General features: G+C 33.3%; 1 protein-coding gene across 5 annotated transcripts in view; it reads right to left on the bottom strand.

Moving 5' to 3' along the window:
- The window catches only part of ARB2A (ARB2 cotranscriptional regulator A), a 308,143-nt gene that overhangs the window by 265,950 nt on the left and 28,488 nt on the right, over positions 1-13,705 (bottom strand). For all 5 annotated transcript variants that reach the window (XM_081132496.1, XM_081132498.1, XM_081132499.1 and 2 more), the window contains 2 exons: positions 10,203-10,304; positions 5,835-5,935 (listed from right to left, as the gene is read on the bottom strand). In XM_081132496.1, the coding sequence (XP_080988622.1) occupies positions 5,835-5,935; positions 10,203-10,304 (203 nt within the window). The remainder of the gene's footprint in view (positions 1-5,834; positions 5,936-10,202; positions 10,305-13,705) is intronic.

The following is a 13,705-nucleotide window of genomic DNA, read 5'->3' as shown; positions in this document are numbered from 1 at the left end:
TTGCTACTGTAGGGTTCATAAGTTATTTCATTTCCTGCATTTAAATCTCTGACCCATTTGGAGTTCATCTTGGTGTACATTGTGATGTATAGCCCTTTGCTGCCAATGGTTTAGGGCTGCTTCATAACATAAACTATATTTCCACGTGTATGTGAACTTTTTGGACATTGTATTCTGTTCGATTGGTCTGTGTGTCTGTTCATGTATCAATGCCACATTGTTTAGAAGAGGCTTACAAGTTTTCTCATTATTTCAATGACTATTTCTTCAATGATAAGATGTCTAATTGCTAATACCATACTGGATATAGTGCCTACAGCATTCCTATGGATGCTAGAGAGATATGGAAGTCAACTCTGGACCAATGGTCATTTCTTTGTCTCTACCATAGAAAGATACATTGTGTGCCAGTGAAATAAGTAGACAAAGGAGAAATGGGAGAGGAAAAACAAGAAACTTCATAATGTTAATAACAAAGGTAAATTAGAAACTTTAAATAATAAAGTTCTATTTTCATTCCATGCTCATAACATTTGCTGGACACATTAAAGAATATAAAATATCACATGCATGCATCTTACTTATTATTCCTCACAACGGTACAGAAAATTTTATTCACGTTTTACAGTAGAGGCTCAGAAATATTATTTTTCTAAAGTCACAATGATAGTGACTGAGACAGAAGTAGAACCCAGAGATCCTAATGGCCTGCCCTTTGTTTCTATCACAATACAAGATATGTGAATCTCACATTATATGAAGGCATTAATTATATACAGATAATCATATTATATTGAAATATTTGAATATTAATGATAATTTATATTATTGTTCCTTAATTTAAGTTGCTCCTATTTCAAATATCTGAATATGGCAACTGTAAAAACTTTAAGACACCACTGACCTATATTCTTTAATAAGTTCCATTTTTAAAATGTAACATTTTTCAATAATTTACTATTATTTTACAAGACATATTACTAATTTAGGCCCTTAGTTCTTTTTGTAAATGTGATTCTATCCATAGAGAAAGAGCCAAGCTTACAGGGCTACCTAGTCACTGCTATTCTCTTATTAAGCACATTGACGATTTATTATTTCCTAAAGTTAAATACTGAAGGAAATGCAAAGACCCAAATGAGGTAAGAAAATCAAATCTCTTTTTCATTAGAATTTCTGCTGGATTATAAATTTTCCATTTAATAGTAAATTCAGTATTGACATAAAAGAGGTGAGAAAATTTTACAAGTTGCATGCAGAGTTTTTACCATTCTATTGACTACTTAACATGATAGTCTTTCTAGTCTTTCTGATTGAATCTACAGAAACATTCCCTAGCATTCACCCCCAATATATACATTGAGACTTCTATTTTCAAAATTACCTTTTCACACCACTCCCACCTCTTTCAACTGATAGTACCTTTCTAAATTTAGAGAAATTATACAAACTTCTTAAAGGCTATATGTTTTTATTGAACTATATGTAGAAAGTAAAAAATATATACATATTAGCAAGAGCATTTGTTGGACTATAAAAATATAACTATGCAATTGTAAAGAGCATTCTCTTGTGTGGTTATGGCACTGTATTCTAAAAACAAACTGACATCTCAGTTTATTTTACTTACACAGTAAGTTTAATTTACATAGAAATGATAGCGCATTTCAGGAGCAAGTCTTAAAAAACGATTTCTGCTGAATGACAGCTATAATAAGAGAGAAATAAACATAAACTAAAACAGCAGTTGTGAAACATATACAGGGTGGGGCAAAAGTAGGTTTACAGTTGTATGTGAAACATATTCTTGTATTATTATTTATTAATTATTATATTATTTTCCATATGAAAACTATAAACCTACTTTTGCCCCACCCTGTACAGTAGCTCTTAGCTGAAGACAAAATTCGATACTTAGTAAGCAAACACTATAAAAACAGAAGGGGTTTTGGTTTAGATTGCTGGCTAAAGTGAAAATATCTGTTTCCCTTAAACTTCAATCTTAAGCATATCAAAGGTCTTTATTAAGGCATTCTCCCAGGCAATCAACTCAAATTTGCAGCAGCTTCTGAATTCTACCCTCTGCATGAAGGAAGAGCAGGAGGTTTTCAGTGCTTCTCTGTCCAGGACATGATGACATGCTTTCTACAGGTTATTTCTGAATGGAACTAAAGATCTTATTGGTAATATAAAGTACTAAATTATTTGCAGGAGTTAAATACACAGATTTATTTGTTTTTAAGAACTGTGAACTGTTACATAAGAACTTACATATTCTTAATTATAGTCACATAAGTCTATACAGTTTTACTATGAAGATTAAAAATTTTCCAACAGAATATATCACAAATAGAGTCTATTTTTTATCGAGTAATTTTAATCAGCAAAGCTTTAAGAGTCTGAAACTTTTAGAACTTAAATGGAAATTATAATAATTAAAATTATTTAACTTTAAAAATAGAAAAATTATCATTAACAGATCATTTTCCTTTCTTCTAATAAGAAACATATCTTTATGTTTAAATTCCTAACATTTAGAAATTCCCTAAAAATGCATAGATCCAGAATTTATACTAAACAGTTTAATATTTGTATAACACTCATTTATTTTCAACAAGTATCATGAAGACACAAAGTTTTCCCAAACTGCTTAAAGACATGTATAAAAATATCATAATATAAAGTACCTTAAGAAAAATAAAGCAAACTCATGCCTTTGGTTTACTTTCTTCTCTTTTTTTATTCCGTTTTCTTATTTATTTTTAATTTAATTTTTAATCTTACTAAATGGCATTCATCTTTAAGTTTTTTTTGGAGGAAGGCAAGATAAGAAGAAAAAGATAAGAGAAAAAAGCAAATTGACAAGAGAGAAAGACTGTAGCAGAGGAGATGAGGGAACGCTTCTTAAAAGAAGAGACATCTGAGCCAAAACCTGAAGGCAGGCGGAGGAAGAGGTATCATGAACAATGGAGGAAGGGTATTTCAAACAGAGAAAACAATGTAAAGAAAGTACAAGGTGTAAATGAAGGACAGTAAGTTGGTTAAACCTAACTTGAAACTTGAGGGCACAGCTCAGAAATAGATATTAAGGAATACGGATGAAAAGGCAGGTCCACGTAGTGTTAAATCACACCATAATGAACCCTAAATAAATTCACTGTAGTGAAAATTGTGTCATTGTTTGTATGTAACTAGAACTTGTATATCTTGTGCCTAAAATGTAGGAAATAAAATTCAATTAATAACCAACTTTCAACAGTGAAATTAGCAATGAAAACAAGTATTTCAAATAAGACATAAGAAGCAAGATGACACACAACAAATGTTTTAACAACCAGACTTTCTTCTCCAACCCCTGGGTCTTTCATTGTGCTCACTTTTATGCTTGAAAGTTATGTTTACTGTTGATCAATATATTGGGAAATAAAAGGGATTGGAACATGAAGCTCAGGGGTCCAACGATCTCAATTTGAAAAATATCACAGCGAGAGTTAAATCTTGTGATTTTGTGTGATCACTTGGGGCTAATGTGATCATGAACACAAGTGTGAATGCAAGCATAGGAGGTGGAAATCTAGGTAATGCAGAATATTTTCTCTATATATAATCATTAAAGTGAAAACTCAAAATATTATGATTATCATGGAGTAAGGCCCACCAAAAATAAATCTTTTACTCTCCCTATGTCCAAGAATTAGTTAGGAGATCCCAGGAAAAAGGAATCACTCATACATGGGATGATCTAACCTAGATTTTGCTATAGATGATGTTGGATGACAGAGGTTGAGAGTGAAAAAGATGCAGATGCCAAGAAGGACAAGATGAATTTGGAGAACAAAACCTGTCCAAGTGAACAAGGGTACATGGCTTACAGAAAAGAGTTAAATGTAAGTCCCATTAAAAAGCAACAACAACCCTAATCCTTCTTTAAGGCCATATTTATGAATATTCTATAATCAAGATAGTACCAGTTTGTCGCATATAATTATCAAATTCAAGTGAAAACGGGCAAACATTTTTTCTGTGCAGCAGAGATTATTCAGAGTATTAAATATAATTAAGTTATAAATGCAGCAAAACAATGTTCAAACAGTGAAGGGCCTGACATGTTACCCCACGGTTAACCTGCTACCGTTGCATGGATCCTAACAGAAGACATTAAACTTCTGGGTTAGAGACAAAGAACTTTGTTATTAAGAGAACAGCAAGCATCATGAGCCTCATGTTTTCATTGGTTCCTCTTGCCCCTCAAATCCCAAATGGGCAATGTGGACAGGGCGAAGGTAGAGGCTGCACACACAGTGGGACTGTATCACAGCTGAGGAACCTCAAGCTTATGAAGCTCAATCTTCTAACGGGGTTGTGCACTCTTTGTGACCAGTGCAGGAAGGGTAGAGCATTATTTTCAGTGCTTTGGACAGCAAACAAATCTGTCCTCGGCCCCTAGATGAAGACACAATGTCTTCCAAGGTTGTATCCTATATAAAGATCCTCAAAAAGATAATCCAGAACAAAAGCTGTCAATACTTTGCTCAGAGACATGCAATAATGCAAGAAATTAACAGAGAACTGTCTCCTAACAAATATAAATTAAATTTCACATATTCTTTACCTTATTGTTTAACTAAGTAATCCATTTTGACGACTTTATTAAAGAGGCAAAAAAAAAAAAAAAAAATAGAGCTATGTCAGTGTTCCCTTACAGAAGTAAAATAGTAGTCTAGTTATCCACACTAATATGCATTTTACTAAAAATACAGCGTGTCCCCCAAAAATGTATACCCACTTTAACAGCTGATAGCTCAATTTTTTAAAAAATATATTTTTTATTGATTTCAGAGAGAGGAAAGGAGAGGGAGAGAGAGAGAGAAACATCAATGATGAGCAAGTCATTGATCGGCTGCCTCCTGCACGCCCCTTGCTGGGGATTGAGCCCAAAACCGGTCATGTGCCCTGACCCGGAACTGAACCTCCATCTCCTGGATCATAGGTAGATGCTCAACTGCTGAGCCATGCCAGTTGGGCTGATAGCTCAATTTTGAAAATGAAATGTATTTTAATAAACACTGCCTTTATAATTATTTAAAGTATGTGTATACATTTTTTGGGCCACCCTGTACTTAATATGACACAGGATGAGTAAACATTTGGCTTTAATAAAACATTCACCTTAATGACAAATGATATTTTCAAATGTTTCAACCAGCAGTACCATGTGAAGTACCTAATGGTTACAAGGCCTAATCCTTTATCAAGTCAAAAGTAAGTAGGTTAGACCCAATTTGTTAGTCAAATATCAATCTTCTTCATATAGAAAGCACTTTAAAAAATTTTTTATTGACAAATAATTGACAAATATAATTGCATATTTTTGAAGTGTACAACATGATGAACTGATATACATATCAATGTAGAATGATTATCAAGATCAAGATAATTAGCATATCCATTACCTCACATAGTTAACATAGGTAGCTCTTTTTTTTTTTTTTTTTTAGGTAAGTACTTAAAAGAACACTTATTACTCCTTGCACAGTGGAGGGTTCAACCTCTTAAGACATTTTTAAAAATTGGCATGAATATTTTTTCCAACATAATGACTTACTACAAATATTAAGGGCATAGGAAGGATATGTGTGTAGAAAAACAAACTTTAAAACTGAGACTATGTTTCTAACAACCATGAAAAACAATCTAACAAGAAATAATCTAACAATACCTTTTTGAAATCACTTTTTGTAGAACAAGTACATAAACTGCTTCAACTTTAAAACCTTTATTCAGACTATTCAAAATTGGAAAAAACAAGGTTGAAGTTGTATATATGACCATACCTCTCCTAGAGCTTCATATCTTTTCTGGTTCCATCTGTGCAAGTCTTCTCGGTAGTTAAAAACAAACGGTTCCCCAGTTTTTATGTGTCTTAACTGTCCCTCTAGAAGATAAACAAACAATATTACTATGCTTCAGAAAACATGTATAATAATATGGAAAGTACAACTAATATCTGATAAAAATTTACAAGAATTTTCTCAGAATTATTTTTTCATTTAGATTTTCTCTTCAAATATCAACATGATGCAAACATATAAATACACTAAAAGACTGGCCCCAAGTACTCAAATGTTAACCTTTTTGACCTTCATTTTCTAATCTAAAGTAAATTAACAGTATTTGAGGGCCTACAACATATAAGGTCCCACTTCTTAAGCTTAGAGGCTACCTGAAGAGTAAAAACATATTGAAAGTCAAGCAATTTTTCAAGAAGTTAAAAAAGAACGAAGTCAACAATCTAAAAACTGCCATGGGCAATTCATGTGGAATTGCCTAAAGTCTAAAATGACTTTGGGTTCATATGAAGGATCCCTATAGGCTAGACCAGGCTCAGGTTTTGGTGAGATTTCTCAACTAGGCTTTGAAATATGGGTAGAATTTCAAAGAGAAATTGGAGAGAGGCAGTGAGTGAGCCAATACAGTTTGGACTGTCAAGTCAGACTTGCTCAACTGAGAGCATTTACTGATAATGAGTAACTTTACTAATAATTTCAAGAGTATACGCGATCCAGAGGCACAGACAAAACAGGGAGAATCTGAAAGAACCTGAGAATTTCTTGCCAGGTCCAGTCCTCTCACTGGATTGTACTCTCTGGTCCAGAGTAGGTGAGGTCTGTGAGTGAGTCATACAGCTTATCTCACACGTTGGTGAGTGTTCTGGTTACAAAATACTTCCATGTTATGTGCCAGAGAGTGGTACTGCCTATGTAATACTCTTCAGAAAAACATGCCTCACATATTCACAGATAATGGCTTGTTTACCATAAGCGATGCCAAATGAGTCATCCTGCTGAGAGTATTCCATGGAAAAGGACTCTCCTCATAGCAAACATTAGTCTGTACTTACTAAAAGATTAAATTATCAGCATGTTTACAAGGAGAAAAGACCAGGCCACCTGCCTTCTTTCTTTCCTAGGAGTATTCCCCTGGCAGTCAGGAGAAAAATAGACCACAAGTGAATTGCTTTAACTCCCCTGGTCACCGAACAATATAAACAAACTTACGAAAAAAGGACAGCAAATTCAAGTAGCAGGGAACAACTCAGTTTAATAGAAACAGAGTATTGAGCCAAATTGTATAATTTCACACTGGAGGACATGTGGGATCAAATAGCGCATGGCCCAAATTACTGGTCTTGGACTCTGTCCTAAGAGCAGAGGCACAAAGAAGGGTTTAGCGGCACAAGAGGAACATGATTAAGATGAGTGGGATTAGTGTATGATTTTATCCAACGAGGGCATGCAATCGTGGAGAAAGACTTGAAAGTTATGGCACTAAAACCGGAACCCAGGAAATATACTACTCCCAAGTAAAACCACTTCACTATTTTTATGAATCAATTTTACCACATATAAAATGGATAGTTTTAATATATAAAATAAAGGCTAATCTGTTATCATAAACTTCTTTTTAGTACTCTCAACATGAGACACTGTACTGGATCACTATTACACTCTTCTATGTCAGATGATGTTGTAAAAACAGAAGATGTATCTAAGTTTTTCTTTCCAGAAAAGGGAAATTCCCATAGATATCAATACACGTAGACTGACAGCATCTGCAAATTGAACCATTGTGATTTTGACTAAAGTAGCCTTAAAGGTGCATGACACATAGTAACGTGTAATAGGAATGTGAAATGTATTTTCTCTGAGACTAATGTGTAAAGAAGAACTGACTTACCTAGCTAGTGAGTAAATTTAACAGACCACTTTTATCTTCATCTCAAAGGGAGGTTGTTGTGTTTGTTTGTGTCTTTAAATTCTCTACTCATTTTGGACACAGTAATTCTCATAAATGATAAAGATTTTGATTCTTTAGGAAAAAATAGGCCCCATCAAAACAGCCAACTATTAGCATTAGTGTTAAAAGTGGAAAGAAGGTAAAGAGGCAAAAAAAAGTGAGCATTCTTAACCAGAAAAGCTACCTGGATCATTTTTGTTATAGTGGTATTTGCAAATTTGGTATTTCTTGAAGGTTTGGAAAATCTCTCCAGCTACTGTTGAAGGTATGATTTAGGATACTGTAGCTCATGGTCCCCTAAAGTCAGTTGTAAAGTTTCATATGTATACACAAATGGGAATTATTCTGGGAAGTGCATACATATATTTTATCAGATTTGTGGTAGAGTCTAAGAACCAAAACAGGCTATCACTGGCCTAAATGAATCAAGCAATTAAAAGTATATAGGATATTTTCTGTAGTAAGAGTTTAATGAATATCAAGTATAATGAAAGACATGAATCAAACTTAAATGGTCTACAAACAAGCCCAATTATTTTTTTGGTGATACAAAAGTGTGCTTCCTCATATACTGCACTAGGGCACAGGGAGTGCGGGTGAGGGTAAAAGTGGAAAAACCCTCACCTTCATCTTCCAAAGCAAGGACATTTGGGCTGGGCCTTATATAATTACAACTGGAGAATGGCTAAGTAGACATTTTAAACCCAAAGAGTATTTAAACAGGAACACTGATTTGAAACAACAAGTATCAGTTTGATTCGGGTAAAAACAATCTCTTCCCTTTTGCTTATAGTGAACTTCATATCCAAATTTTATTTTTACCCAACTAAGAACTTTAAAATCCTTTAGAAAAATTTAGAAGCTTCTTCAGTCAGGTAATTAAAGTTTCATTTTGAGATTTTCATAACAGTTTTTGTCATTATAAATCTGAAAAAGAAGCCCCCAAAGATACTAAGTTAGACTTAGCCTTTTAGGGATTTAATATTGAGACCCAGTTTCATGTTTTCAAATCCTCACCTCTTTGAAAAAGTATGCACCATTAACCCTGAATTCAAAGGTGAACTCTATCATGCTAAAAAGATCCTTAAAAGCGATTTTCGACTTGGAATGTAAGCATCTGTTAGTCTATGCAAGACACTGTCCAGGATATTTAAAAAATAAATGGTAGGTTCGTTCAAGGATGCATGTGCATTTGAGGTGTGTACATAAAAGGGCACATGCATGCATGTGCAAAGGTGTAGGTGTGTACAAAAGTGTGAGTGTAGGGCATGTGCATGCAAGTGTGTACAAAGTATGCCAAGATGTATGTGAGTGCATGAGCAAGTGTGTGTGTGTGAAAGTATCTGATAAGAAAGGGAGAGATAAAAGTGTATTGCTCCTTTGTTTTCTACTCACTTGAAGAAATGCTCAAGGAAGATGACAGACTTCAATGAAAACTGATGTCCTATATCCTTAAAGAAAACATAGTTCTATGATTTACCCACACTACCACACAGTCCCCATTCCAGTTCTGAATAAAAGAACCTAGTAATCATTTCAAAGGAGCATATGCGATGTCATTCTCAGTACTCATTTGATTCTGTTAATTAAAATAAAAAGAAATTCAAAAAAATATTATGACTCATACATATTTTAGCATAAGATATCCTTTATTTGAAAAGCATGAAAATTAATATAAAAAAAGTGATCAAAGTTTCCAATATCTTCTATTTAAACGCATTTAATATTCTAGTATAACTGATATTGTTAAAGAATATCCACTAACACAGTGATGACAGATCACCAATTTAATTGATGCAGCGCAACAAATAGAAAGCTCCAACTCAAATGCTACCTAGCCTGTAATAACATTACCCTTTGAGTATAACGGTGTGTTATTAATCCAATGAATCATAATTAATTGTTCCAGAAACATCCTTGCAATCTATGGTATGTGCTTCTAAATCCCAAGTGCAAAGTTTATTTTATTCAGAATTTAATTAATAAACTTTAAAATAAAGATGTTGCATAAAAAAGTCACAGAAAATTGAGCATTATGTTTTAAAATATCACAGATAATTACTGCCAGTCACTTCATTTTAAATAACATGTGAAACAGTAGCATATGTCTATATACTATAATTGGGAATTCCAAATGGATACCAGGGAGTTGAATGCTCAGGGTTGAAATACCTAAGCCGCATCTAATTCATGTCCATTGGTTTAAGTGACTTGACAATTTATGGGAAATTATGACTTGGTTCTTTTAATTAAGTGAAGAATTTCACCATGAAAGGATTATATATTATTTCTCAAAAGAAATACATAAAACATTCTTGCGAGCACATAAAAGTAGCAAATAACATCTGTCCTGTGAGTCTATTAGCATTGTTAAATAAGTATTGTATGTAGTATATACCACTTACTTTCATTAAAAGCATATTCAAATCCTTCCAGGGTATCAGGAAAATCAAGAGGTGGTTCATCTTTTTTCATTAGTTCATCCAAATCTATCCTAGATAATAAATCTAGAAAAAAATGATAAGAAATTTATTTATATTCATTTTCATAGTTAACAAAGTTTATCCTGTAAAGTATTTTTCTGTTTTATTAGATTACTTTTATATGTTGCCATAACTGACAATGCTATTAAATTTCTAAGCCCCTAGAGTGCTATATTATAATGAAGTACATTATCAACCTTAACATAAGAACTTTCAAAAGTATAATTCTCAGAACAATCATAAATCAGATCCTAAACACCACTATAGGAAATTATCAACTTCTTCCCTTCAAAATATACGGCTATTAATTTGTACTTCATTAACCTCCTTTTATTGTTTTAAAAGTTTCAGATATTAAGATGACTTTTAAAAGGTCACTAAATTTTAAAATATAAATGAAACTACTGTTTATGGGTATGAAAATTTATAAATCTAAATAGTGGCAAATATAGCTTATTATTTCATTTTAGGGGAAAATTAGAATATTAAAAAAATGATAACTGAATAAAATGGTTAACACAAACCAGTTTTTATTCTTCACATCATTTGATTTTATATGATCAAAAAAATTGTGAACAAGATTCTTTAAAATAAACATTTTATTTGGGAATCATTTTAGATTTACAAAAAAGTTGAAAGATAGTACAGGTATTATACATTCCCTTCACCCAGCTTCCCCATCGTTAACATATGGAGTTAAAATGGTACCAATGTTGGTACATTGCTATTAACTAAGCCCAGATGCTATTATTCATCAGTTTCCCATAATGTCCATCTTCTGTTCCAGGATTCCATCCACTAGACCACACTGCAAGTATTCATTATGTCTGGTCTGTGACAGTTTTTAGTCTTTGCTTCTTTTCCATGATCTTGACTGTTCTGAGGAGTACTAATCAAGTATTTCATAGAATGACCCTCGATTTAAATGTCTGTTTTTGTGTGTGATTATACTAGGGTTATAAGTTTTAGAAAGACTATTGCAGAGATTAGCTGCCCTTCTCATCACATCACAGGTGTAAACCTTCATCAGTTGGTTAAGGCAGTGTTTGCCAGACTTCTTCACGATGAAGCTACTGTTTTTCCCTTTTCACAATCTATTCTTGTAAGTGACTAAGTCTAGCCCACTCTCAGAAATGGAGAGGAGGAATTATGCTCTATCTCCTGGAGTAGAGAGCATCTACAAATATTATTTGTAATTCTTTTGTGTGGAAGACTTGTCTCTCTTCACCCATTTACATATTTATTCAATCATTTATTTGTATCAGTATGGATTCATTGATATTTACTATATACTTTGGGTTACAATAAAATACTACATCATTTACTTAGTTGCTCAAATTTTTGCAGTGTTGGCCGCTGTAAGCTCTTTCACTTGGCTCTCAGACCCCTTTAACATGCTTTTTCATCTTTTTGTTTTTGAACATTTCCTTACTTTCTGCTACTACAAGATGCTCCAGGCTTATCTTGTGTTTTCCCTCCCCAGCCCTAGAATCAGTCTGTCTGGAAGCCTTTAATATCTTTTGGCTCATATTATGGGATGAGGCAAATTGCTCACTATAAGTCATCAAAAAGTCATATCGAAACTCAGAAAAATAGAAAGATAAACTTCAAATTTATTCAATTCCAAAAATATTTATAAAAAAAAAGTTTAAGTTTTGAGAGTTTTCATTGTAACTCAAGTTCCCGATGAGAAAAAGCTCCTTGGATAGGTACTAAAGCAAACTAGTCCCTTTTTCTACAAAAGAAGTATCTCAGAAGTAACACTTTATTTCTGTTTCTCACAAAGATATACCAAATCCATCTGTATGGCTCATCAAAATATGCTAAAGAAAAAATTTGTCTACCTCAACTCTCCAGTCTCTCTCTCTGTGTAAGCCAACAAAAAATGTATAAAAAAAATCATTGTTCAGTACTCTTCAAAGTGCTATACCAAATAAACCTAAATTTACAAAAAATATACCATCTAAAACATGTAAACATTAAAGAAAAATTTTGCAAATTCTCTAGTAAAAGGAAAATGTCACATAATATGCACACCAGGCAAAAAATAGGATATGTGCTGACAAATTTCTGATTCATTAGTAAAGTTGTGAAAACCATGTAATCTGTACAAAGCAGAGTAAAATGGAAGATACTTTAATGTCACAAATTGTCTTGGAGTAGCTAGAAGATTCTCACTTCTCGCCTTCCAATGAGTTGAGGTTCTTGGGCAAAATCGGATTTCTTCACTTCACAGTCATTTTCCACAGTTCAAACCTTAGAAATCTTTTAATCAGAAATACAGAAACCAGCCAATATATAAGCAGATGTATTATGTCTAAGAGCCATTTTCTCTTTCCACCAGGTAGAAAAGGTTTCACATACTTTACCTCATTTGATCACCATGACCCTATGAAACAGCAGCACATATTATCATAGTCACTGTCTTTCAGACAGGAGGTGAGCTCAGAGAAGTAACATGGCTTGTCCAAAATTATACCTTAACAGTAAAGTGGGCTTAGTAAAATAATGTATTTCCCAATACCTAACTCAGTGCTCTTTCAAAATCACCACACTTATTCTATGTGCCCTATCAATCCTAAAATATTCAGCCCCCTCTCTTCATTACCTTATAAAGAATAAATAGTAATTAGTACAGAAATATGCTTTCACTTTGCTCAAATGATAAAATGAACAACTAAATAAATAGGCATTCCTCAAACTTCTCTGTTAACTAGAGAGCAAAATACAGATATTTTTTACTTCATTAGCGTTGAGGAAACATGTAGAAAGAAACTGTCAGACTCTCTTTCTGCTTTGTAAAAGGAAAGCAATACTGTATAACTGTATTTACACACAGAGACTAGGTCCCAAAAACACTAACTTAGGTAAAATTCAAGCATAATAAAACATTTTCATTGACAATCCCTTCAATCACCTACAAAATACAGCACAACCAAACCCATAAAACATGCATCAGATGTGACAAAACTGTTTTTTCCTAAAACATGCCTCTGGTGACTAAAGTGATTCAGCAACTAGAATTCTAAACTTCAGCTAAGCACACACAATAACTGGATAAAAATAGCATTTGGTACCCAAAAGAATTGAAAACAACGACTCAAACAGATATCTGTGCACCCATGTTCACAAAAGCATTATTCACAACGGCCAAAAGGTGGAAACAACCCGGGATGAATGGTATGGCGATTAATTTAATGTGTCAACCTGACTGGCCATGGGGGGCCCACATATTTGGTTAAACATTATTCTGAGTATGGCTGTGAAGGTGTTTCTGAATGATTAACATTTGAATCTGTAGACTGAGTGAAGCAAAATGCCTTCCTCCAATAAGGATGAACCTCGTCTGATCCACTGAAGGTCTGAATAAAACAAAAATTTATACACGGGGAAATCCAGGAACATGTGTGGAAAAAATATTAAGG

The sequence above is a fragment of the Miniopterus schreibersii genome (genome assembly GCF_964146895.1).
Source record: "Miniopterus schreibersii genome assembly, chromosome: 3".
Taxonomy (NCBI): Eukaryota; Metazoa; Chordata; class Mammalia; order Chiroptera; family Miniopteridae; genus Miniopterus; species Miniopterus schreibersii.
Note: the sequence above shows the minus strand (reverse complement) of the source record. Positions and strands in the feature narration are given on the sequence as shown.